The sequence below is a fragment of the Peromyscus leucopus genome, chromosome 1 (genome assembly GCF_004664715.2).
Source record: "Peromyscus leucopus breed LL Stock chromosome 1, UCI_PerLeu_2.1, whole genome shotgun sequence".
NCBI classification, from domain to species: Eukaryota; Metazoa; Chordata; class Mammalia; order Rodentia; family Cricetidae; genus Peromyscus; species Peromyscus leucopus.
In genome coordinates, this window is record NC_051063.1 from 22,721,010 (window position 1) to 22,745,537 (window position 24,528).

The window sequence follows — 24,528 nt, forward strand, 5'->3', positions numbered from 1 at the left end:
CTCAGAGTTTCATGTAGCTGTCATGATGCCACATGGCAAAGTAGAAATTCAAAGCCATGTCTGCAGGCCATCTTCCTTACTCCCTTCTAGTGACCATTACTGACTGTGGTGAAAACTGAGCTCTGACTCAGCACACAGGAGCCCAGGGAAGGGGGATTTCACAGTTATATTGATTATATATGACTTGCCAAAGAGAAGGTTAATGAAAAGAAAGCGCCAAGCTCCCAAGTCAAACAGTATTACACTGCCCCCCTGTGTCCGTCATTTTTTGTGAACTGACAATCAGAGGCTGGTCTTCATCTACTGGGAGCAAAGTCATTGACTCTCTCTAGTCAATACAGTAAGCTACAAGCAGACCTGAGCATCACTACTGTATCCCTAACCTGATGCTCAAATGCCCTTTGACTGTGCATCTAAAGATGCTGTGAAAACTATCACACAAGAATGCACTGTCTACAGCAGAACAAAGAGGACATGGGTTGGCTAGTAAAAGAACTGGTCTCTGAGAACTCAAAAATGGTCCATATGACCCTACAGGAGACTTTAAGCAAATTTCTTTTACCTAGTTAGCACCAAGGACCACTGCTGCTGCCATATGCCATCTGAAGCAATTAACTGATTAATAGGCACAGTACCTGACACAGGAGTGAAACTGTTATTTTCAGTCCTTCAAACTGAGTGCCACTGAAATCACAGTCTGCAATCTGAGGGCTGTGGACAGAAAGCGAGCAAGCACACAAGGCGCCCAGTTTGCCTGTGGCTAACTTGTGAGTTATAAACGGTATGTCTGCTGTCAGCTCGAATATTCCCCAGTCTTCAACTCCTCATTGTCAGGCCACTCTTCTCATCACCTCACACACAGGTATGTGGTCACATGACAGACCCGTGAATCCTAGCACTCAGCAGGGGGAGACAGGAGGATCATGGGTTCAAAGCCAGCATGGGCTTGACTTTAAAAAAAAAAAAAAGGCGATAGTTTTTAACACATAAAATTCTAAGAAGTAAGTTATAAAATGTTTTCATTCAATATATTTACACACAATGTCTTATGTATAGGATAGACAATTGTATATAGGTGTGGTGTGTGTCACTTTGGAGTTAGGTATATATGCCAATACATTATATACTAGGTGCATTTTTTAAAAGTCTAAAAAAAAAAACAAAAAAAAAACAGCAAATTGCCAATAAAGTATCTGTGAGGCATCGTTAATGAATGGGTTCTTTTTACTTTTAATCTATATAATCATGTGTTAATTGAAATTTCTACATTGGGTGGTTTTTTTTTAATTAGTACAGTTCACAGGGTTATATGCTTGAACATAAAATTGGGTCAAACAAGAAAAAAAAACTTATGGAAAAAAACTCAATGGCCTGGTTTTAGCCTTTTTTTTTTTTTTTTTTTACAAAAAAAAAAAAAAAAAAAAAAGCCATTCAGTGAGAATTTCTGAATAGCAGGTAGGAGGCGTTGCTCTGTATTGTTTACTAAAACAAGTAATTCACATTCAGATGTTTATCCCTAGATTTACACAGTACCACTTGAGTGTCCATCTATAAATTTACACCACAAATTCGAGAATTTATCTCTGGATTCACAATGTAGTATCTGAATGACTATACCTAGATTCAGATTACATCTGTGTCCACATTCAGAGCACTTCTCCCTACATACACGCCATAATAGTTGAGCACCTATAGATGCTCAGACCAAAATATTGGAGTACCTATCCCTAGTTCACACCATAATAATTGTCTATCACTACATTCACACTGCAATAATTTGAGGGTTTATCCCTATATTCTCTTTTTTTTTTCAGAGCTGAGGACCGAACCCAGGGCCTTGTGCTTGCTAGTATCCCTATATTCTTAGCGTGTAGTGTTCTTATCTGTTTCCAAGGCTACCTATGCTAAAGAACCAAGGAGCATGTGCCTAGCTCTACACCCTTTCTTGGGCCCCTTACCTGCCACAGGGATCCAATAACAGGTAGATCCACAACCTTCATAAAAAGCCTTACTCAACCTTCCGCCCCCTTTTAGCTGAGACATCTTCTATACAGGTCACTGCTCTTTTCTCAGTAACTCTCAAGGAAAAAAGGAAAGCTCCCTTGAGAAAATATCAATAAAACAATGACCAGAAGGGAAAAAACAAATAATAATATGGGAAAAATTGAAACCTTTAAGAAGGAAACTTTAAATTTAGAATTACACATCAGATCTAAAAAAAAAATAAGGGGTCATAAAAAATATGGTAAAACATATCTAAACTAATGTACAATTCAAAAATAATAAATTCAAATGAGAATGTCCAGTTTAGTTAAGATATGAGGAGCACAGGCATGCTCTACTGAGAACCAGTTTGTCCCAGGCTCACAAGGCACAGTTCAGTCTGGGAATTCTACTATGTAAATATATTAAGGGAGGAAAGAAAAAGAATTTTCATGGTTATGGGAAAGACAAAGAAAACATAAATGACAATTTAAGGATAATTATACCATGGAAATAGATAGCTATTGAAAACAACAAATACATTAATTCTGATAACAAGAAAAAGGAAACAAAAACCCAAAATACTATATAATCGCATTGTTCATAGTTTGTGAGGATACACAAGTAGTAAGTGATGGGAGTGCCTGCTTGTAATCCCGGTGACTCAGGAGACTCAGGCAGGAAAGTTATGAGCTCAAGGTCAGCCAAAGTGATTCAGTGAGACTTGGCCTCAAAATTAAAACCACTTTTTAAAAGACTAGGGATGTAGCTCCGTGGTACAGTGCTTACCTAACATGTATGAAGCCCTGGGTTCAGTCCTCAGAAACAAACACACACACACACACACACACACACACACACACACACACACACATAAATTAATGAAATTCTTTATACCTATCAAAGATGATGGTGTAGAGTATATCATTAAAAATGATTCAGTCATAAAGAAAACTGAAATCCTGTCCCCATTCCTTCAAAGTGAAATGTCTGGTTTAGAGGTACGCTTATGGGCATATTACCTGGAGACACTAGCTGTATCAATTCAAACCTGGTTAGGAAGCCTAAGAAAGAAAACAGAAAGAAAAAACATGAGATTTTAATATGTCAGAAAATTTGCCTGTTTCTTAACATATGCTAAATTAAAACTACCATATCTCACTTACGCTACTGATAACAGAATAATTGGTCCTCTATATTCACAGGTTCCCTATTTGCAGATTCTATAACTGTCTTTTAACCAACTACAGACAGAAAATGTTTACAAAGTACTCACATCTGTACACTAACATGTGTGCTATTTTCTCTTTATTCTCTAAACAATGCAGAATAGCACCTTCATACAGCATTTACAGTATTAATATAGAGATAATCCAAATTATGTGGGATACACGCATGCACGCGTGGACATGCACACACACTCATGCATAGGTCACAAGCAGTTCTACCTCATTTTACTTATGATCCTTGAGCACCTATGTACTTCAGCATGTGTGGGGCTTGTGGAACCATTTTCCCAAGGGCATCAAAGAACCAAAGAACAACTATAATTTAAAATAAGTGCTGTGCCAACGATGAAACAGATTTTCATAAAATGCGGGACCGGAGCAAAGATGAGCGAGCTACAGAATTGGCTTTTTACTTCCTTGACATACTATTTTGTCTCTTAAAGGTGTATTCAGAGCTGGAAAGATGGCTCAATGTCAAGAGAGCACAGTGCTCTGGCAGAGGACCCAGGTTCTAGTCCCAGCACCTGTGTCAGGTGGCTGACAACTGCCTGTAACTCCAGCTCCAGAGGATCCAATCCCCTCTCCAGCCTTTATGGGCACCTGTGATTATACATGGCACACAGACCATAAAAGTGTGTGTGTGTGTATATATATATATATATATTTATTCATAAAGTACTAAAATAGCAACATATTTTTCATTTTAAAGATTGAAAAGCCAATGTTATCCATTAGTGCAAAAGTTTAGCTTGCCTGTAAAGCATGCTATACAAATGTGTCATAAAAGGTATCTTACTATGTTCCTTGAAATGAAAATATTTTTGAAGAGGCTATCTGTAATATCTATAAAGACAAGGCTAAGATGTAAATCTTGGGCTAGGAGTGATGACTCAGCAGGTTAAAGCAGGTGTCACTCAAGCCTGTGGTTTGAGTTCAATCCCCAGAACCCTCAGATGCAGCAGATACCAACTCCTAAAGTTACCCTTTGACTTTTACCCACACTCACATATCACATGCACGTACACACACACACACACACACACACACACACACACACACACACACACAGTGGTATGCAATGCTTTCACATGTATCACACATATAATAATAATAACAACAGTTTTTAAATACTGGGAAAAACTATAGAAGAAACTAGAAGATGAAAAAAAGTCCATGCTCACATGGATTGACAGGATATTATGAAAATTACTATAACAAAATGTGATCTACAGATCAGCTCAATTGCCATCAAAATTTCAGTGACATTCTTCACAGAAATATTAAAATGGAAGCCATACACCCAAGATAGCTGAAGCACATTAGAACTGAGCAGGAGAAGGAGAAAGGGTGACCCGCTCAGGGAAGTGAGGCACTGGGTGGTGGGGCACTATTATGGTGAGCAGACATATGGTGAGGTATGGGAGAGAGACAGAATGGTTCATGTCCTCTGGAGAGAGGCAGATCTGAAGAGGTGAAGGCAGTGAGGAGCTGGCTGAGGTGGGCAGCTTGCTTGCCACCTGGGGCCATAGCGATGTCCAAGCCTGGGCTGTTGCCAAGGGCCATGTCTGGGTCTGTGGCCCTGCTGCAGCCATGGTCTGTAGCTCCTGTTACCACCAAAGGCCAGAAAGGATAGGGCTACGCAGAGTTAGTGCTCCCCCCCCCCTCACTGGCTACAAAACTAGGGAGAACTGGCCCTGCCTCTCACCAGCTGCAGCACTCAGGAGAGTGGATCCTGCACCTCTTTGGGGCAGCACAATAGAGCTGACTCTGTTTGCAGGGGCATGGGTGACCTTGCCTTAAGGACATGAAAGTGGGGAATCTGGTCCTGCCCCTCATCTGTCATATAGTGGTACAGGCAAGGGAAAGATACCCTTCCCCTCCTTGTCACCTGTGGCAGGTGGGAGAGCTGGCCCTGCTCCCCCCCCTCCCCCGCTTGACTTGGGCAACACAGGTCCTGGCAGTGTAGGTGTGGGTGAGCGGACCTCGAGGGTATGAATGCAGGAGAATCTGTCCCACCCCTTGCTCCTTGCTGCACAGCTAGCTGGGGCAAAGCTTGTGAGCTCACCCTGGTGGTGAAGATGGGGGAGAGCTGGTGGGCTGGCCTTGCAACTACCCAGACCCAGAACCAGGGCTGAGTTGGCCCATCCCCATATCCACTCCATCTATGATCTGCTGGAGCACATGAAGGGGCTGGTCCTGCAGACCCAAAGCTGCAGGATCTCCACGACACAGGAGGAAATACAAGAGGAATCCCAGTGAGGGCCCAGTATCGATAGTGTAGCAGAAACCAGAGGCCTCCAACTAGACCAATGACTCTTTGCAAGGGACACTTGCAAGTAAAGATGTGTGGACAAAGGTTTACTGTGTGACTCACTGTGTCATATCACAGCTTCAACAACTAGATTTTCCTTTTTTATCTTTTCCTTCTCTTTTTTTTCTTTTCTCTTAAATTTTATGTTATTTGTGGGGGGAGGCTGCAAGGGCAGAGGGCAGATATGAAGGGAGATGAACAGGGTTGAGATGTAGGATATGAAAACCACAAGGAATAAATAAATTTTTTTAAAAGATAGCTAAAGCAATCCTGAGCAAAAAAAACATGGCAATGCCTGATTCAAGTCATACCACAGAGCTACAGTAACAAAACAACAGGACAGAAAAGGCATGTCAAACAATACAATAGAATGGAGTGTCTACAAACAAGTGCTCACAGTTACAACCACCCTTTTTGGAAAGATGTCAAAACATATACTGGAGAAGACAACCTCTTCAACCAAGGGTGCTGGAGCCACAGATAGCGAATGGAGCTATATTCTTACATCTCGTCCTGTACACAAATCAGTTAGAAAGAGACTGAAGATCTTACAAGGAGACTGAGTGTGAGGGGAACTCTTTAAGATACAGGTAAAGGCTGGAGCTCTGTGAAAACGACACAACAGTTCAAGAAGTCATACCAAGGACTGACAGATGTTGGGACTGCCTGACATTAAGTCTTCTCCATAGCAAAGGAAGTAAGTGAAAAGACCTCAGAACTGGGGAGAATCACTAGCTCTATATCTGGTAAAGGATTGCTATCTAGAATGTATAAACAACTCCAAAACCTTAACACCCAAAAGTCAAACCACCTGATCAACAATAGGCTAATGAAAGGAATACACAATAGTCAAAAGAAAAATCGAACCCGATCAACAATGGGCTAATGAAATACACAATAGTCAAAAGATGAAGCAGAAATGAAGAATAAACAGACGAAAAAAGGCAGGTGTGATAGCACACACCTATAACCCAGCACTGAGGAGGTGGAGACAGGGGAATCGAGAATCAAGGCTATCCTCAACTACATAATGAGTTTAAGGCCAGCCTGGCCTACATGAGACCTAGTCTCAAAAAAAGGCGGGGTGGGGGGGGGGAATGTACAACATCCTTAGGCATAAAGAGAACACAAATTAAAACTACAGGAAGAGTCCATTTCACTTCAGTCAAAGTAATTATCAAGAAAATAGCAAATGTTGGTAAGAATCTGGGAAGGCAAAGAGACCATTCTACACTGCTGGTGGGAATGTGAATTGGTTGAGTTGGTATAGAGCGTCCTCAAAAAACCTACAAATGCAAGTATCGTATGACCTAGCTATAGCGCGTCTTGGTATATACCCAGAGAACTCAAGGCAACTTACCACCATGACAGATACTCATGTCTACTGCGGCACTATTCACAACAGCCAAGCTATAAAGTCAGCCCAGCAGGTCATCAGCAGATGGATAAAGAAAACATAGTGCATATACACAATGGAGATTTAGTCATACCGTCTTGGTTATGTTTCTGTTGCTGTGATAAGATACTATGACCAAGGCAACTTATAACAGAAAACGTTTAATTTGTGGCTCACAGTTGCAGAGGGTTAGAGTTTGTAACCATTATGGCAGGGAGCATGTCAACAGGCAGGCAGGCATGGTGCTGAGCAGTAGCTAAGAGCTTTCATCTTGAGCCATAGGCGGGAAGTAGAGGAAGAGACACTGGCCCTCAAAGCCCACCCCCAGTGACACATCTCTCAATCCTTTCCAAGCAATTCTACCAACTGGGGAAGAAGTATTCAAATCCAGAAGCCTATGGCGCCACTCTCATTCAAACCACCACACAAAGAAGAAGTGAAAGTTACTAGCGGTAGAAAATAGATGTAACTGTAGATCGCCATATTAAGTGAAAGTCAAACATTAGATATTTTATCTCATTTGAAAGTCTTGGGATTCTTTATAAAGAATACTTTTAATTCAGTTTTAGAGAAAGACAACCCTGTCAAAAAGTAGGAAGAAAATATGAATAGGCATTTCTCCAAAGTACACTCAACACCACTAGCTACTAGGGAGATGCAAAACAATGGTAAGAAAGCACTTCATACCCACAGGCTTCGACCAATCAAAATGACAGCAAGAAACAAGTATTGGCCAAAACAGGAGAAAAAGAATGAACCCTTGAAACACTGCTGGTTCATTGTAAAATGATTCAGCTGCTTTGGTAAGTAGTGCAGGAGGCTTAAAAAGTTACTAAATACACTGTAAGTTACTATGTGATCCAGCAGTGCCACTTACATGAGTGTGTTTGTATATGTGTGTGTGTATGTGTGTGCGTGTGTATGTCCAAGAGAGTTAAGAACACATTTCCATATAAAAATTTACATACAAATATTCATAACATTATTATTCACTATATTCTAAAAGCATAAGCAACCCAAGTGTCCATTAATTGATGACTAGAAAACAAAATGTGATAAATTCATATAACAGACTGTTAAAGAATGAGGTATTGGCAAATTCTATAATATAAATGAACTTTAAAAACATTATGCTAAGCTAAAGAAGCCGATCACAGAGGACCACATACTGCGCACACTCCTTCATACGACATAACCAAAATAAGCAGATCTCTGCTCACTGGGCATGGTGGCACATTCCTGTAACCCCAGCATACAGGAGACAGAGAAAGGAGTTCGAGGCCAGTCTAGGCTCTGAGATGGAGAAATTGACATTTGTGTTTGAAAAGTAAACTGCTAACAGGTGTAGAGTTTCTTCGTGAAGCATTGAAAATGTTCTAATTGATCAAATGATCTAACTGATTGCTGTGACAGAATCCACTTAATGTTTATAATAACCAATCAGAATCATATCATCCAGAAAAACCATATCTATAGTACAAAATTTTGAGGGCTTTCTGTTGGTGGTGGTGGTGGTTTTAGAGACAATGTCTCATGTAGCCCAGACTAGCCTCAAGGTAGATCTATTATCACAGTTAACTTTGAACTCCTGATCCCCTTGCCTCCACCTTCCAAGTACTGAGGTTATAGTCATATGCCACCACATCTGGTTTCACATCTGTATTGAGAAAAATGTTTATAACAATGAAAACAATGATTCAAGGCAGGTGTGATGGGTGGTGAGATCAGTGGGTAAAGGCACAGAATCCCAAGAACTCATGAGGGAAGGAGAGAACCAACTCACCAATGTTGTCCTATGTCTCAGGCACACATGGCACACTCACACCCATACTCACATGCACATTAGTGTATACACACACACACACACACACACACACACACACACACACACACACACACAAAGTAATAATAATAAATGAAAACATTTAAAGGTTGGTGTGATGACATATGCCTATAATCCCAGTACCCTGGATAGTGGAGGCAGGAGGGAGTTCAAGGCCAGCCTAGACTATATAGCAAGACTATTTCTCTAAAAACCAACCAACCAAATAAACCAAGAACCAAATTTCACCACAGAATTTCCCTAAGTTTAAATATTAATGAAATACAGAAATATCACACTTGAGAAGCAGCAGAATTCTATACCTGCGGATTACATATGAGTCTTTTATTCTCTTAAGTACCTACTTTCTAAAATTTCTGCAACAGCTCCAGGATCTATTGCATTTTCAAATGTCTACAGAGAAAAACAAGGAAAAGAAAATTTCAAGGTTTTAGTAAAATGTATTTCTAGAAACCATTAGTTTATGTTCTTTCAAGTAATTAGCACATAGAAAATCAAGCCATATAATATTTTAGGATCCAACAGGAACATGACTAATAAGCGTGTGGTAAAAGAACAACAAATGGCTGAAGCACAGATGAATTAAAACTATCAGAATGAGGGGTTGGAGATTTAGCTCAGTGGTAGAGAAGCGTAAGGCCCTGGGTTTGGTCCTCAGCTCCAGGGGAAAAAAAAGAAAAAGAAAAAAAAAACCTATCAGGATAAGTGTGAAGAAATTTGAGTTAGCTAAATCCATCACATGCTTAAAATGCCATCAGTTGGACCTACTGTACCTGAGTTCTGAGTGCATAGAAAAGCATTCTGCATGCAGCAGGTACTCATCAACATATAGAACTTTATTTTATTATTATTATTATTATTATTATTATTATTATTATTATTATTGGTTTTTCGAGATAGAGTTTCTGAGTATAGTTTTGGTGCCTGTCCTGGATCTTGCTCTGTAGACCAGGCTGGCCTCGAACTCACAGAGATAGGCCTGGCTCTGCCTCCTTAGTGCTGGCATTAAAGGCATCTGCCACCACTGCCTGGCCAAATAGTACTTTTAACCACAGGTAACATCAAAGACAAGTAGCGGCAGGGGTGGGGCTGGGGGACTCTACCATGGAGCACAGGAAAATGTTACTGTATCACCTTAAACACTGTCCGATCTGCATATTTTGTTCTTGAAATAAAAGGTGCTGAGGCAGCCCTGAAACAGAACAGGCCACCAAGGACCTTATGAAAACAAAAGGTTTTCAGTAGTTTTTTTCAGTAATACTTTCAGCCTTTAAACTGATGACTCAAATGAGGTTTAAAGGTAAGCATGGTTAAAATTCTGCTTAAGGTTTCAAAGTCAGATCTCTTTTGAGGGCAAAATATGGACACTGTTTTGCTGCTTGCATTTATTAAATAAATGTGGCTAACATTCTTTTTTTGACCTAAACAATTTCAGTAGTTGCATCCTTCCATTTCACACTGGTATCCGTTGAATTGTGTCCCTGTCAAAATTCGAAGGTTGATATCTAACCCCAGTATCTCAGAATCCGATCTTATTTCCAAATAGGGTCAATATAGATATTAGTTAAAATTTGAATGAGGTCATACTGGAGTAGGTTGGGCACTTAACACATGATTGATGCTTTTTTTTTTTTTAGTTAAAAATAAACTAAAATAAACTCATGAGTATACTTGAGCAGAGAAAATTCATGAACCAGACAGTGTGCAGAAGGAGCCACTATTACCAACTGGGCACCAAGTTTTCTACTCTCACATGCAAAGCAGAGAAAGCAAACATAGTTGACTGGTTAGAGTGGACAGACCACACACAGATCACCTACCACTTCTCATCTGTGAATTTTCTGCTTTGATTTTACTATTCACACATATCTTCTTTTGACCTAAAGAACTAGAGCTTCTCTGGTCTAATGCCCAGAATGTTTTTAACTCCATGCACTATGGAGAATAAATGGTTATATGGTGCATACTGGAATCCTAAGTCAGAGAAATATCCTTCCCTCATGCATGCCTTGGGAAGTACCATGGTCCCGCCAACATTCTGCTCTGACTTCTAGCCCCCAGTACTGTGACATTAAGTTTGCTGCCCATGGGTTACTTCTGTGTGCCGCCTCTAAGAGCCTAATAAATCTCATAAAAGGGTTTTCTCATGTGTGATCTCAGGGAGCAGTCAGCTTGGCCTATTCAAATACAATGGCTCATGAATTTTTATGAAGAAGTTGTTTACCCCGATGCTTTTAAGTATTCAAATCCGAGCCATGCAAAGAGGCTGTGGGGAAAGAAAATGCTTTCGCTACTTGCTGCGAGTATTTTCAGCTAAAGAATGGAACAGATTGCAAGAAACCTGGAACTAGAAGAAACTAGAAAATGAGCCTAAACAACTCGGTTTTAGAAAAAAAAAAAAAAACGATCCCATGCATGGTATGTTTAACTAGTCATCTCAAGCCAACAGTGTTTCCACACAGCAGTAGAGAAGCATCTAAAGTTTGAGTCTCAGACATTCTCCTTTTAAAAAACAAAGGAGGTTGGACTAGGTACGTTCCCAAGGTGGTTGATGGATGTGTCGTTCTGTGCTTGCACAATTTTGTATCTATGGGCTTCTTACAAACGTATCTTAGAACTCTTCTACAGTGCTGTTGAAACTGATAAATGAAGAAAATGTTGGGAGGAAAAACAATTTCCAACACCTGCTTTTCATCACGCCCATCACCTGCCTATGGCCAGATGGATCCATCGGATTCTGACTGTATTTCCAAGAGAATAACTATTTGCTCTTTTACCCAACCAATCTGACATATATTTAAATAAATAGGCTGAAAAAAATTTTTATTGTTACAAACTATCTTCATCTTTTCTCTCTACCTAGGGTCAAAAGAGATAGGTAGCTTTCTGGGCACCATTCTCCAGACCCTAGAAAGTGATGTCCCTCTGCCCCCAAAAGTCTGCCTCAGTGACACTGTTTGGGCAAAATCATTAGGCTTACTAAAGATAACTCCAATTTCATCTCTACATCCCAAACTAAAATAGTTGGTGATTACAGAGTAATGAAATGGAATGAAGCCCTGGCTAATGTTTTGGCTGTATTTTTTTAAAAACATGATTGCATTCACTGGGATGGAATCTAGCCCTTACTGCTGTTACATAACACACTTAAGGAAACTCAGAAAATATGAAAGGATTTCTTGTGTTTAGTTACAAGATTTCAGTTATAAGATTTAACCGATTTAGTTATAGTTTTAAATTATTTTTCTAGGCTTAAGAAAGTTTTTTTTTTCTTAAGGTCTGCAGTTTATTAATAGCCCCTTTCATAAATGTAATGCAACTGTCTCTAACACCTCCAAGAACATTCAGAAACGCTCTCTGCTCCAGTTAGGAAATGCCATGGGAGTTCCAAGAATAGAAAGCATCCACCAGGGTATTTAGCACTCGATTGACAGAACTTGGCTCGGACCTGCAGAGCAAAAGTAAGTCTTCCAAACTATGCTTTTGCCTCAAGGCCGCCTGTACTTTTAAACTATACTGAATTGCCTGAGGGTCACTTTTTTAAAAGAAAAAAAATGTACAAAACCACTATTCTTTACAACTATTACGCTGACTTCAGACAGCAAAACCGAGAAGTCAAGATCACCTTTTCAAATCTCATGCTCTGTTGAATCACAATAGGGAACACAGAGGGAAAGCAGTTTGTCTCCAGGTACTGATTCAGGAGGTAGACTCCAAGGTATACACCTTCCTTGTCCGGCAGGAACACTCCCGGGCAAGAAATCTTAAAAAGAAGAGGAGGGCAATCAGGGTTTGTTTTTCTACAACAGGGCTGTATTTCTCCTAACCTCCCATAGCCTGTGAAATGACCCCATCACTGCATCCTTCACCTTTACCTCCCAGCAATAGCATCCTCCCTCCTCTCCTCAAACTGGATATCCCGGTCCCCTCCCACGTCTCCGCCAGGTGTCACAATCGCGCTCTGCAGCTCCTCGCCCGCCCTCCAGGATGGCAGTGCGGAAGCGGAAGAGGCTGCCGGGCCGGGAAGCCTCTCTCCGGTCTGGCCGGGGCCCTGGGACCTGCTGCCCGCCGCGATGCCGAGCCCCAGGAGGACCATCGAGGGACGGCCGCTGGGCACCTCGGGCGGGAGCAGCGTCCCGGGCAGCCCGGCCCACGGCGGCGGCAGGTTCGAGTTCCAGTCGCTGCTGAGCGGCCGCGCGGGCGCGGACCCTACTTGCGCCCGGCTACGCGCTTCCGACAGCCCGGTGCATCGGCGCGGCTCCTTCCCGCTGGCCTCCGCCGGCCCCGCGCAAGCAGCCCCGGCCCTGCCACCCGAGGACGACCGCATGAACTTGAACCCGTCCTTCCTGGGCATCGCCCTGCGCTCCCTGCTGGCCATCGACCTGTGGCTGTCCAAGAAGCTGGGGGTGTGTGCCGGGGAGAGCTCGGCCTGGGGCAGCGTGCGGCCCCTGATGAAGCTGCTGGAGATCTCCGGGCACGGCATCCCCTGGCTGCTGGGCACCGTCTACTGCCTGCTTAGGAGCGACAGCTGGGCCGGGCGCGAAGTGCTGATGAACCTGCTCTTCTCCTTGCTGTTGGACCTGCTGCTGGTGGCTGTGATTAAAGGGCTGGTCCGCAGGCGCCGACCAGCGCACAATCAGATGGACATGTTTTTCACCCTCTCGGTGGACAAGTACTCCTTCCCCTCGGGCCATGCCACGAGGGCCGCCCTGGTGTCGCGGTTCATCCTGAACCACCTGGTCCTGGCCATTCCACTGAGGGTGCTGGTGGTACTGTGGGCCTTCGTCTTAGGTCTCTCCAGGATCATGCTTGGGCGGCACAATGTCACGGATGTGGCTTTTGGCTTTTTTATGGGCTACATGCTGTACAGCATTGTGGATTATTGCTGGCTGTCACCCCACAATGTTCCGGTCCTCTTTGTACTGTGGAATCAACAGTGACACCATCTCATTGATTGTTGGGGCACCAGGAGGTGTGAAGGTCACGAGAAGTCTGACCTAAACCAGAGCCATCCAGTTGCCCCTCAGACATTTCAGGCACCTTTGGGAATTCTGGGATCTCACTGTCTTGACATGTTCCTAGGTCGGAGTATGTGCTGGCTATTAATGAACACGGCCATACTAGAGAAAGAAAGTCTATTGTGTATATAGGCAACAGCTGTTTATCTCCAAGGCAAATGTAAAGAAATCAAGCTGGCTGATTATATGATTGCTATTTATTTAAAGTTGACAGACTAGTGTTAATTAGTAATCCCCCAAAAAACAATTTATCACTTGTAAATTGAATTTTAAGAGACATGAGCTTCCAGGTAAGCCATGCACTATTCCCAGCCCTTTCCCTGTGGTATATTTTAAACAATATTTTTAAAGTTTAATGCGGACTTTTCCAGTTTAATCTCTGAACATCTGTTGCCATAATTGGAGCTTTTTCTTTATCCTGAGTGCTTGACAAGCTCTCCCACCTTTGTGTATTAGGTAGTAAGAAGAGGTTACATACAGTACTTGCCTTTCTTCCTGTTCCTCTCAAAAGGTCTTTAGATGTCTACTTTCCACTACTCTCTGATAGTGTCTTTTAGCATTCATAGAACAAACCAAGATGTTAAAGAAGACATACTCAAAAAGTGGGTTTGCCTAAGGTTACCACAGAAAAGTAAGTACGAGACCACTGTTCATTTCTGTTGACAGCCAGTAGCAGTGCGTACCAGGGGGCCAAGCAGATGGGCTGCTGGGGAGAGCCGGGGGAACTTAGAGTCTGGAGATAGGCAGACCACAGATGTCAATGACCAGTGGCAAGAGATGAAGCTCTGCTGCCCATCATCTCTACTCAATCGAGTAAATGGTCCTCTAGTAAGTAAAACATGGAAAAGCACCAAGAAGACTGTGTGCTGTCCCTTCTCATATCAATTCTACTTTGCTGTATCCAGCACATTTTAGGAAACAGTACTTAACTTGAAATTCTTCAGGAGAGCCTGTTGCCCTACGTGAGCACTAGGTATAACTCCTAAATTTCTGTTTACATGGAAAGCTGTTCATTCACGCACCTCCCCCAATCATGAGACCAAAGATGACCAAATAATGTGGGAGACTCTGATTGTTATCTGACCTGGGAAGACCAAAGAGAGTTTGTGCTATATAAATCTGTAAACGCTGCTCTGCCTGGAAAGAAAGCCTTTAAATCACCCGTGGTGGTGGTGGTGGTGTCATCAGATAATCTTAATGACCAATTAAGATTGGCATTTGCAAACAGAACGGATTGTTGGCTGTAATCTAACATGCAAGGATGTGGACCCGACTGTCCAGAATGGCTGTGCTAAACAGGTTCTCACTGAGAGGAAGCAGGACCTTGGAGAGTGGGAGTAAAGCACACCAATAGGAACAGCTCTTCCTCTGAATAAACAGTCATTGCATCCCACAACACCCTGAACACGGACTACCTCTTTGCTTACCAACTTTGCCAAGCTAGGAGGTTCTAAGTGGTCTGAGTGTATTGTCTAAACTTTTGGATTTTTGTTTGTTTTTCAGGACATAGTTTCTCTGTGTAGCCCTGGCTGTCCTGCAATCACTTGGTAGACCAGGCTGGCCTCGAACTCAGAGATCCACCTGCCTCTGCCTCCTGAGTGCTGGGATTAAAGGGTTGCACGCCGCCGACACCACCTGGCTTCAGAGATCCTTTTTAATTGTAATGTTCAAGGCAGACATTTGAAAGGAAAGTATTTGCTCCTACTGTGTCCCCATGTGTGATTACTGAGGGCCTCTCTTCTAGTTACACTTCTGGAATTCCATGTTTTGTTTGCCAGGGCCTGAGTTTGCTGGCTTTTTAAAGCACAGATCAGGTCAAGTTACCTGACTTCATGGGTCATTCTAAGTTCTCTAGAGTAAAAAACTGATTTTTTTGTTAATTACTTGTACACTGAAGGATGCCTTTTAAAAATCAAAATAAATTAACTGGTAATGTTGAATGACATAAGATGATGTCTTAGTTTCTGTTCTTGCTTTAAGAGAGATCTCATGGCCTTGTAGGGATTCCTTCCTCTTCCTGGGCATTTGAAATTGATACAGTACAACTGATAACTGTCAGTAAAATGGAACCCAAACCAGGACCCTTTAACTTCAACATGCAGCGTCCTGTTAGCATCAGCTTGTGACTATGGCCAGTATTGAAGGCCCTTATAACTGGGAGCCAAGCTCCGTGCCAGTCTTGTTGCTATAAATGGGAGGATGGGAGAATGGGGGGAGACTGGAACGGTGGTCACTGTGCTCCAGCACCTCACTTAAGAAGGAGCTGGTGGGTAATTACAAAGTGTTTCTTGTTAAACTGAGTGTCCTGCTGAAATTAGCTACCCAAAGCTATGGGAATGCGCTTTGCCTCCTAGAGGCGGCACATTTATCAAGAGTGGAGCGTTAAAACTCATATATTCTTTGATTACTTAAACAAAATCAAATCTTGAAACTCCTTGAACCTAAGTCAGGATCGTTTTAAAGAAGTCAAGAAACATGTTGGGGGGTGGGGGGGGGGAGACAGACTGAACTGAATTAAAGTCTAAGAGTGCCAAGGGTGATAAATGTGCAGGATCTTAGGGACAGAAGTACAGTGTGTCCCAAAAGCGATGTGTGTGGAGTCAGTAGAGGGGAACACGGGGTTAACACGGCAGGCTCGCAGATCTCTTACCGCCCGGATTTGGAGCTCCACCACCACCTCCAGAGGCATCCTTCCCCGAGTGGGCGAAAGCGCCGGAAAGACAAGATCCTTTTGTGCTGAGCCTTGAACCAATTATTTTAGTTTACATCAAGGCGAGTGTTTTCCAGAAGCTTCCCTGGCCCCCCACCCCTTGGTTACCCCATCAGTCCCCCCAGCCCAGGTCCCTCCCACCGGGCCGGGTATCTCACAACAAGCTATGGATTGTAAGCTTGCAGAAGGCGGAAGCGTCGGGTTGCCATGGACACTCAAACGCTCAACCTTCTCCCCTGGAACGCTGGAAAGGCCAACGCGCAGGCGCGCTAATGCTCTGCTGGGAACCTGAGTTCTCATCAGCCTCCGGTGGGCCAGGCCCACTGACAACTGCCTACAGGCCTGGGAAGCTGCCTGCAGAGCTTTTGCTTTCTTTCCCTGGATTGTCTACGGCCTCGGTTACTGTGTTCAAATATGTAACAGTTTCCATCCCAAAAGTAGGATGAGATCATAGCTCTGTTATGTAATCACTTTTAGTGGCTATGGGACCGCAGACACTGGGATTCCTGTAACAATTTCTATTTAGCATAGTTGCCTGTCCCCTAGGGGACTCCCTTATTAAATGTCTTGTCTCCTTCTTTTGCCTCGGAAAACATGTTCACTGTCGTTAAGAAATGGAACAGTGTACTAGCTAGAAATAGAAAGATCATTTCTAAAGAGACAAGTTAGGAATCTCACGTCTGGAAACAAAACTGTCAGTTCCTCTTCACTGCACAGTTCAGCCTTACCAAGTAGTTTAAGACAAGCATTGCATTGCATCATCCCCAGAGGAAGTCGGTCAGGTGGCAGACAGAGTAAGACTTCTCAAGTGGCAAGAGAAATGACATTTTTCTCTATTTTATGTGATTTTAAAAACAACAGTGGACAAGAGGAGAATGGGGCCGTTTTTAGCAGATCCAAAATTTCCCAGAAGGCTAATGTCTCAAAAAAATTAAACAAGTAAATACATAATAATCTTAAAGAATTGGGGCTAGGCCATGCGGTTCAGTTGGTAATGTTTGCCCAGGCTAGCGTTCAGCAGAACGACATAAATCTGTCTTTAATTGATGTTTGTACGCCTAGCACTGTTAAGAGAATCAAAAATTCAAAATTAGCCTGGAATATCTAATGAGTTTGAGGTCAGACTGGACCACATGAGACCCTGCCTCAATAAAATAGAATTAAAAAAATTATCTTGTGATTTATTATTAATACTTTACATTGAGATTTATGCAGTTAGACATGGTGCAGGAAGATGTCCCTAAAGAGATACCTCTGAAGATATTCACTTCAGGAGCTATAGTTCATTTTTCTGAAAGGAAAAAACCCAGTGTGATGAAGAACGGAGCATTCGTCTACACCCAGTTCCTAGTGCTCTCTCTGCACCCAAAGATGTATACAGATGGGTGCCCAGCTCTCTGGATGCCCAGAGCACAGGCATGTCCTAACAGCTAACTGGCACAACACCCACGATATCACAGGAATAGCACTAGTTGATAATACTAATACTGTGTCAAAACAAATTTGTAGTTAAGTTTCTAGGGGTAAAATAGAAGAGGAATCAATTCTTACTGAAGATCTACAAAAAGGGGGCATGTTGCATGTGATCATTTCATTGGCACAGTAAATCTCTGAGGGAGATGTTACCTGTATTTTACAGCTTCAGAATGGAAGCCAAACAGCCTTTTCCCCAAGGCTACATAACTAATAACAGTCATGTCTGAGTCCACGTCCCTACCACCTCACTGCCTCCACAAACAGAGATCTTATTGGTCCTTGGAGACCCTGTCCTATCCACAAGCTCTTCGTTTGCTGGTCTACCTCTTAATATTATTAGATTCTCCTCTCTTCCTAACACTTGGTATTACTAGACTGCTGTGGAATAATACTTTTGTACACTGTGAAGATTTTTCACTCAGATGGGTTTAATAAAAAGCTGATTGGCTGATAGCCAGGCAGGAAATATAGTTTGGACAATCAAACTGAGGATGATCGGGAGAAGGGCAGAGTGAGGAGAGACACCAGCAGACTCAGAGGTAGTAAGACATGCTGGAGAACAGGTAAAGCCACGAGCCACATGACTAATATATAGATTAATAGAAATGGATAATTTAAGTTGTAAGTAAGCCTGAGCTACTGACCAAGCATTTATAATACTAAGCCTCTTTGTGGTTATTTTAGAGCCATCAGTCAGGACAGGAAAATTCTGCCTACACTAGACTCACCTTGATGGAATGGTAGAGCCCTGAATTCTTTGGATTTCCCTTGACTATCTAGCCATTCTTCTTGTCTGTGTTTTCCCTCCTTTACCTGGCCAAGTAGTATTTTTAGAATCTGTTGCTTAACTCACTGTCCTTTGTAGCACGAACCTTAAAAGGGTCTTATTAATAAAAAACTCAGGAGCCAAATATTGGGGTGAATGCTTGAAGATCAGAGAAACAGAACAAGCCACAGCTAACCTCACCTCTTCAACTCAGCTGATTTTGTTTTCTCAAACTGGAAGCCTCTGTGTCCTCATCCAAATGGATCTCAGCTGAACTGCTGTTAGAAGCTTAACTAGGCTCTACTTCCTTGTTCTCGCGTCTTATATACCTTTCTGCTTCCCGCCATCATTTCCTGGGATTAAAGGCGTGTGTCACTATGCCTGGCTGTTTCCAGTGTGGCTTTGAACTCACAGAGATCTGGATGGATCTCTGCCTCCAGAATGCTAGGATTAAAGGGGTGTGTGCCAACATTTTCTGGCCTCTATGTCTATCTAGTAGCTGTTCTGTTCTCTGATCCCAGATAAGTTTGTTAGGGTGCACAATATACTGGGGAACACAATTATCACCGCAGTCCTTTGTTGAGGTGACACTCAATATAGATTCTGGTTAACACACACAAATTTGCATATGCCACCCTGGCTTCTATTTAGCTCTTCCTATTAAGGTTGCTTTTTTTCCCACCATGGTCATCTCAGACTCCCAGATGCCACAGAAATGTGGAAGTTGCTATAGACGTAATGTGTCAAGGCTGTCTTGCAAACCATTTAATCAGTGATGCTGCCTATTGTGGCTGGAGACCCAGCAAAGCCATTCAAGGATTGGACTGTCACCAAGTCAATTCAAAGGAATGGCTTCATCTCCCATGTAGCTACCTGTACTGGGTTGTGTTTTGTTTTGTTTTGTTTTGTTGTCAACTTGACACAAGCCTAGACATATCTGGGAAGGACTTTTAATTGAGAAAATGCCTTCATAAGACTAGCCTGTGAGCAAGTCTGTGGGGATTGTCTTGATTAACAATTGATGTGAAAGAGAACATCCCATGGGGATGGTGCCATCCCTGGGCAGGTGGTCCTGAGGTGTATAAGAAAGAAAAGCTGAGCAAGTCAGTGAGCAGTGTTCCCCCATGGCTTCTGCCTTGAGTTCCTGCTCTGACTGGCCTCAGTGACAGAATGTGACCTGAGAGTTGGAAGATGAGGTAAACACTTTCCTCACCATGTTAATTTTGCTCACGGTGTTTTATTACAATAGAAACCTTAAGACAGTAGGTTTTGTGGTCATAAACAGATGCCAGTGAACAGCCTCTACTTCCGAGTGCTTCTGCCGTGCAGCTTGATGGCCTCAGTATTGCAGAAATGACGCATCACTCATCCTGGTCACATCCTGGTCACATCCTGGTCACATCCTGGTCACAGGAGAGAAAACAAAAGCATTCTCCAAACAGGAATTTCCAAAGAGTGAATTAACCAGGAGTAAGAATGTGACAATCAGCTTCTAATGACCAAGATGTTCCTTTTAACTTAAGGAAGTATTGACCCAACATCATAAATACTTTTCAAATAACAGAAACAGCATTCATGTGAGGGGAGAAACTATTATTTTAGAGGAATAAAAGGAAAGGGTGTGAGGAAATACATAGTGTTGGTGGGAATGAAAATGTTATAGTAGTCTATGGCTACTATAACAAATTTCTGTATTCTCAAGACCTTACATTTTTTATTTTCTTCCAGTTTTTTTGGAACAACAATCTAACTTGCATCTTACCAGGCAAAAATTTAGGTGGCAAGAGGGCTTTACCCCAGCACCTTTTAGTTCTCTTTCATTTCCAGCTTCTAAAGGTTTCGGGTACTCCTTGGCTCAAAGCTCCCGTCCTCCATCTTCAAAGCCAGCAATATCAAATCAAGTCTTGCTCATATTCCTTTGTTTTGATTCTGTTCTTCACTTTTTATGATCTTTGTGACTGAGCTGGATCGAGGCTTAAAAGCACTTATTGCCCTTGCAGAGGACCCAAGTTTGGTTCCCACCACTGATGCTGAATGGCTCGCTGAAGTGTGTAAATCAAGCTCCAGATGATCTGATGACTCTGGTCTCTGCTGTCACCAGCACTCATGTGCATACACCCACACAGACACACACACATATGCATAATTTAAAATAAGATAATCTTTTTTAAAAGATCTTTGTGACCACATCAAGACCACTCAAGACAATCCAAGATAATTCCCCTATTTTAAGGGTAATTGGTCAACAACCTCATTTTCACCTGAAACCTCAATATCCCCTTTATTATGTAAGATTATATACTTTCAGTCTCCATGTTTAGGATATGGACATATTTGGGGACAATTATTCTGCTTACAACATGCAACTTCTTTAGAAAGTGATTTGATAATGTCTCTCAAAAATTTTAATTTGGCTCAGTATTTCTGCTGCTAGGAATTTATTCTGTGGATATACTTTCACAAAGAAACCATGAAGATTATATGCTGCATCATTAAGATTTAAAAAAATAAGAATCAAATGTTCATAAAGTAGAGTCATATTAAAGCTGATAGATATTAAGCATCAGGAAGAAAGAATAAAGCAGGGCTGGAAGTTTTAATAGTAAATAATCTCTAAGAAGAAAATAAATGCATGCCATAAAAATACATCTAATACACTGCCATTTCAAAGAGAAGGAAAATAAAATATGTATAATTATGCTTAACGTGTTTCTGGGACAGGAGGGCAAGGAATCACTAGAGACTTAATACTGTATACCTTAGGAAAGAGCCTCAGATAGAGTGACTGAAGGGAACCTTGCTTTTCATTTAATACCCTTAGATGCTGTTAAATGGTATTTTCCCCAACAATTCCCATTGCTGAATCCAAAAAAGAAAACAAATTAAACAATTAAAAAAACATAAAACAATAGAAAAAGAGAGGCCTATAAACATAGAAAAGAGCAAGAGCCCACACTTCAACGGTTGGAGCCAAAGCCTATGTATTCTATGTCACAGAAACACCCATGCAAATTTATCTGCCACTTCTATTTTCAAGGTAAGGGATTATATTCCATGACCCACAAGTGTTTCAGGAATCCCACCCCTGAAATGGTAGACAACCTTCCCTGCATGTTTAGAAATGAATTGCTCTAAAAGAAAGCCTGCTGCTTTCTTCAGAGTTTCAAAGGACTGTTAGTCACCTCAGGTTATAGGAGCACTTCTGAGTGCTTCTTGAGATCTCTACTCTAACATCCAGTGAGCTCCCCAGTGAAAGTGTGGTGCAGTGGGGAGACACAGTGCCTGTTAGAACAGAGGCCTTCTCCTCTTCATCACATTTATACCTTCTTATTACAGCTAGATGTTTCTCTTGGAAGGCAGCTATATTCCATGACAAATGATTGACAGGCCTTTAAGTACTGTTCTAATCCATTTATTTATGTCTGTACACCGTGGCTGATTTATTAGACCCTACAGTCAGTCTTCCATGCCAGTGAATTCTCCTTTAGCAAGCATGAATAGCACCAGAAGATTGAGTTTCCAAAGTGAGTTATTATCAGTATTTGTGAGAAATGCCTGCTGAAAAGAAAAACTAGTTCCTGAGACAACCCAGATTATCTCAGCAATAATGCATTTCCAGAGCACTAATTTGCTTTTTGTGCACAAATCCAGCTTTAAGATAGATATAAGCTTTAAGATAAGACTATCTCTTATATCCATCCTTTCCCAAAGTCTGTCTTTAAAATGTTCTTTAACAATTCAGCTTTCTCACAGTCTAATATGTCAAGAAGAAATTTTACCTTTCTTTTACCATGAATAAATAAATGAACTGCTCCTGGCTCTTTCCTTAGTTTTAACAAACTGTGTAAAGATGAAGTTTATATTTTAAATATTATTTAAATTGCATCCTTTGGGGAACTACCCAAGAATGATTAGGCTGTTGCTAATCATATCACTATGGTAACACTATATGCCTATCTATTTAATTCACAGGATGGATCTACAGGAAGCAATTTGATTGGGAAAATGTACATTAAGTTGAATCAGGCTATTAGTGCTGCATTGCCAATATGGTGGCAACATATAACTAAGTTAGCTAAAACAAAATAAAATTTAGTTCCAGTGCTCAGGAGCCACATGTGGCTGGTGACTATTACACTAGCCAGTGCAAAGAGATCATTCTCATCATCAAAGACTGTTCTAGCATGCAGTATTGCTCTAGACTTAACTGCTCTTAAAGGACGTGAGGGATAAACAGGTTTTCATTTTGTTTTTCTGTGTTTTAGTGTCGGGTGTAAAACCTAAGGCCTTGCACATGGTAGGCAAGTACTCCACCACTGAGCGATGTGGCCAGCTAAGAAACACATTATGACACCACAAAGAAGCCATCCTATAAGTCACATCTAGAATGTAGAGCCTTCTGTGTGACAACTGAAACAGTCAATGCCATTGTTAGAACAAAGGAAAGGTTGGCAGGAACTGGTATAGATTTAAAAAATATCAATAACCAAATATTGTATGTGGGCCATTTTTGCACCTTGATTTTAACAAACCAACTCAGTGTTTGAGAATTCCCGGAAATTTTGACTATATTTGGACATTCTATAATCCCCAGTGATTAATTCTGATAGGTGATAAAGCCTTTGTGTCTTTGTTTAGACGCATTAACTTTGTTTGAGATGCACACTAAGGTACTGTATTACTACTATTTTGTTACTGTGCAAGCATGCCTGACAATTCAAGGAGAGGTTTCCTTTGGCTCCGAGTTTGAGAGTACAGTTCATCATGGTGGCCAAGACACAGCAGCAGGAGTGAAGCTGCTGCCCCCTTTGCTTGGGTCCACAGTCAGGAAGCTGAGTGGGATGAATGCTGGTGCTCCACTTGCTCCAGAACCTGTCAACTCCACTGACAGCCAGCGGGCCTTGCCAGCATGAAACTGGAGGTTCCTCCCCTGCAGTCCACTGGATGAGGCCACCCACATTCAAGTGTGGGTCAGTAAAGACTGATCATCAGAGGCATGGATTGGTAAAATGACAGAAAGCTTTAATTTTACTTTCAAGTATTCCAGGAAATGAATAAAAGGAATAGATAGAGCAAATGTAGTAAAATCCTGACAATAATCGTGATATGAGGTTTCTGTGGTCTAAACATTAGTGTGTTTAAAACATATGCCTTTCAATCTGTAATATGTGCTTAAATAGGAAAAGCTACCACATGCTTACATTACCTCCCCCACCCCACACACAATGGCCCATTAAAAGGACTCTTGGCGGCATCAATCTTAAATCCCTTTTCATAGCCATATCACATACATATAAAAGGAAAATATGGTGATAAATTCAATGAAGATGCAGACAATTACCATAGAGTATAATTAATATCTTGCAATTATTTCAGAAGGAGCACCATGGAAAGAAGAATGCAGCCCTGCACTGTGAGAACAGTGGTCTTCATGCCCAGCACAAAGTGGCAATTTGAATATTTCTTAATGAATACATAGCTCTCAGCCAGGGCTATGAGAAAGACCCGTCTCAAAAAACAAAATAAAACAACCAACCAAAAATGAATACTTAGTTCTCTGGAATTTTTGGGAATGCTTCCAAAGAAAGAGCAAATTAAAACGAAAAGGCCTTTAACAATCTTGAAGCCATTTGAGATCTGAGCCTACACATGGGCTCTGTTTCATATAGCAGCATTAGCATTTATAAGCCAGACTAGTGCTAACCTCGGCTTGAGCTGGACTCACTGGCATTTGTGGGCTCAACACTGACAATGATGACACACAAACCCTTCCTTGGGGACAGCTGCTAGGAATTT

The 24,528-nt window shown here is 41.8% G+C and overlaps 2 protein-coding genes across 8 annotated transcripts in view; one reads left to right on the top strand and one right to left on the bottom strand.

Annotated features, from left to right (window-relative positions):
• Spata6l (spermatogenesis associated 6 like) overlaps positions 1 to 16,844 on the bottom strand; it is a 50,061-nt gene extending 33,217 nt beyond the window's left edge. For 2 of the 7 annotated variants that reach the window (XM_037205542.1, XM_037205535.1), the window contains exons 1-4: positions 16,431 to 16,842; positions 12,388 to 12,525; positions 9,107 to 9,155; positions 3,006 to 3,047 (exon numbers count right to left, since the gene is read on the bottom strand). In XM_037205542.1, coding sequence (XP_037061437.1) covers positions 3,006 to 3,047; positions 9,107 to 9,155; positions 12,388 to 12,525; positions 16,431 to 16,469 — 268 coding nt within the window. In that variant the 5' untranslated portion in view covers positions 16,470 to 16,842. Of the gene's footprint in view, positions 1 to 3,005; positions 3,048 to 9,106; positions 9,156 to 12,387; positions 12,526 to 16,430 lie in introns of all 7 variants that reach the window. The other 5 variants (XM_037205546.1, XM_037205536.1, XM_037205548.1 and 2 more) reach the window with 4 other exon arrangements.
• On the top strand, positions 12,557 to 15,728 carry Plpp6 (phospholipid phosphatase 6). Its single transcript, XM_028894473.2, has one exon. The coding sequence runs from the start codon at positions 12,836 to 12,838 to the stop codon at positions 13,700 to 13,702; it is 867 nt and encodes a 288-aa protein (XP_028750306.1). The 5' UTR covers positions 12,557 to 12,835; the 3' UTR covers positions 13,703 to 15,728.
• Positions 16,845 to 24,528: the final 7,684 nt, after the last annotated feature.

Excerpts from the sequence above, each read along its gene's own strand:
- Plpp6 (XM_028894473.2), top strand. The coding sequence starts at position 12,836 with ATGCCGAGCCCCAGGAGGACCATCGAGGGACGGCCGCTGGGCACCTCG.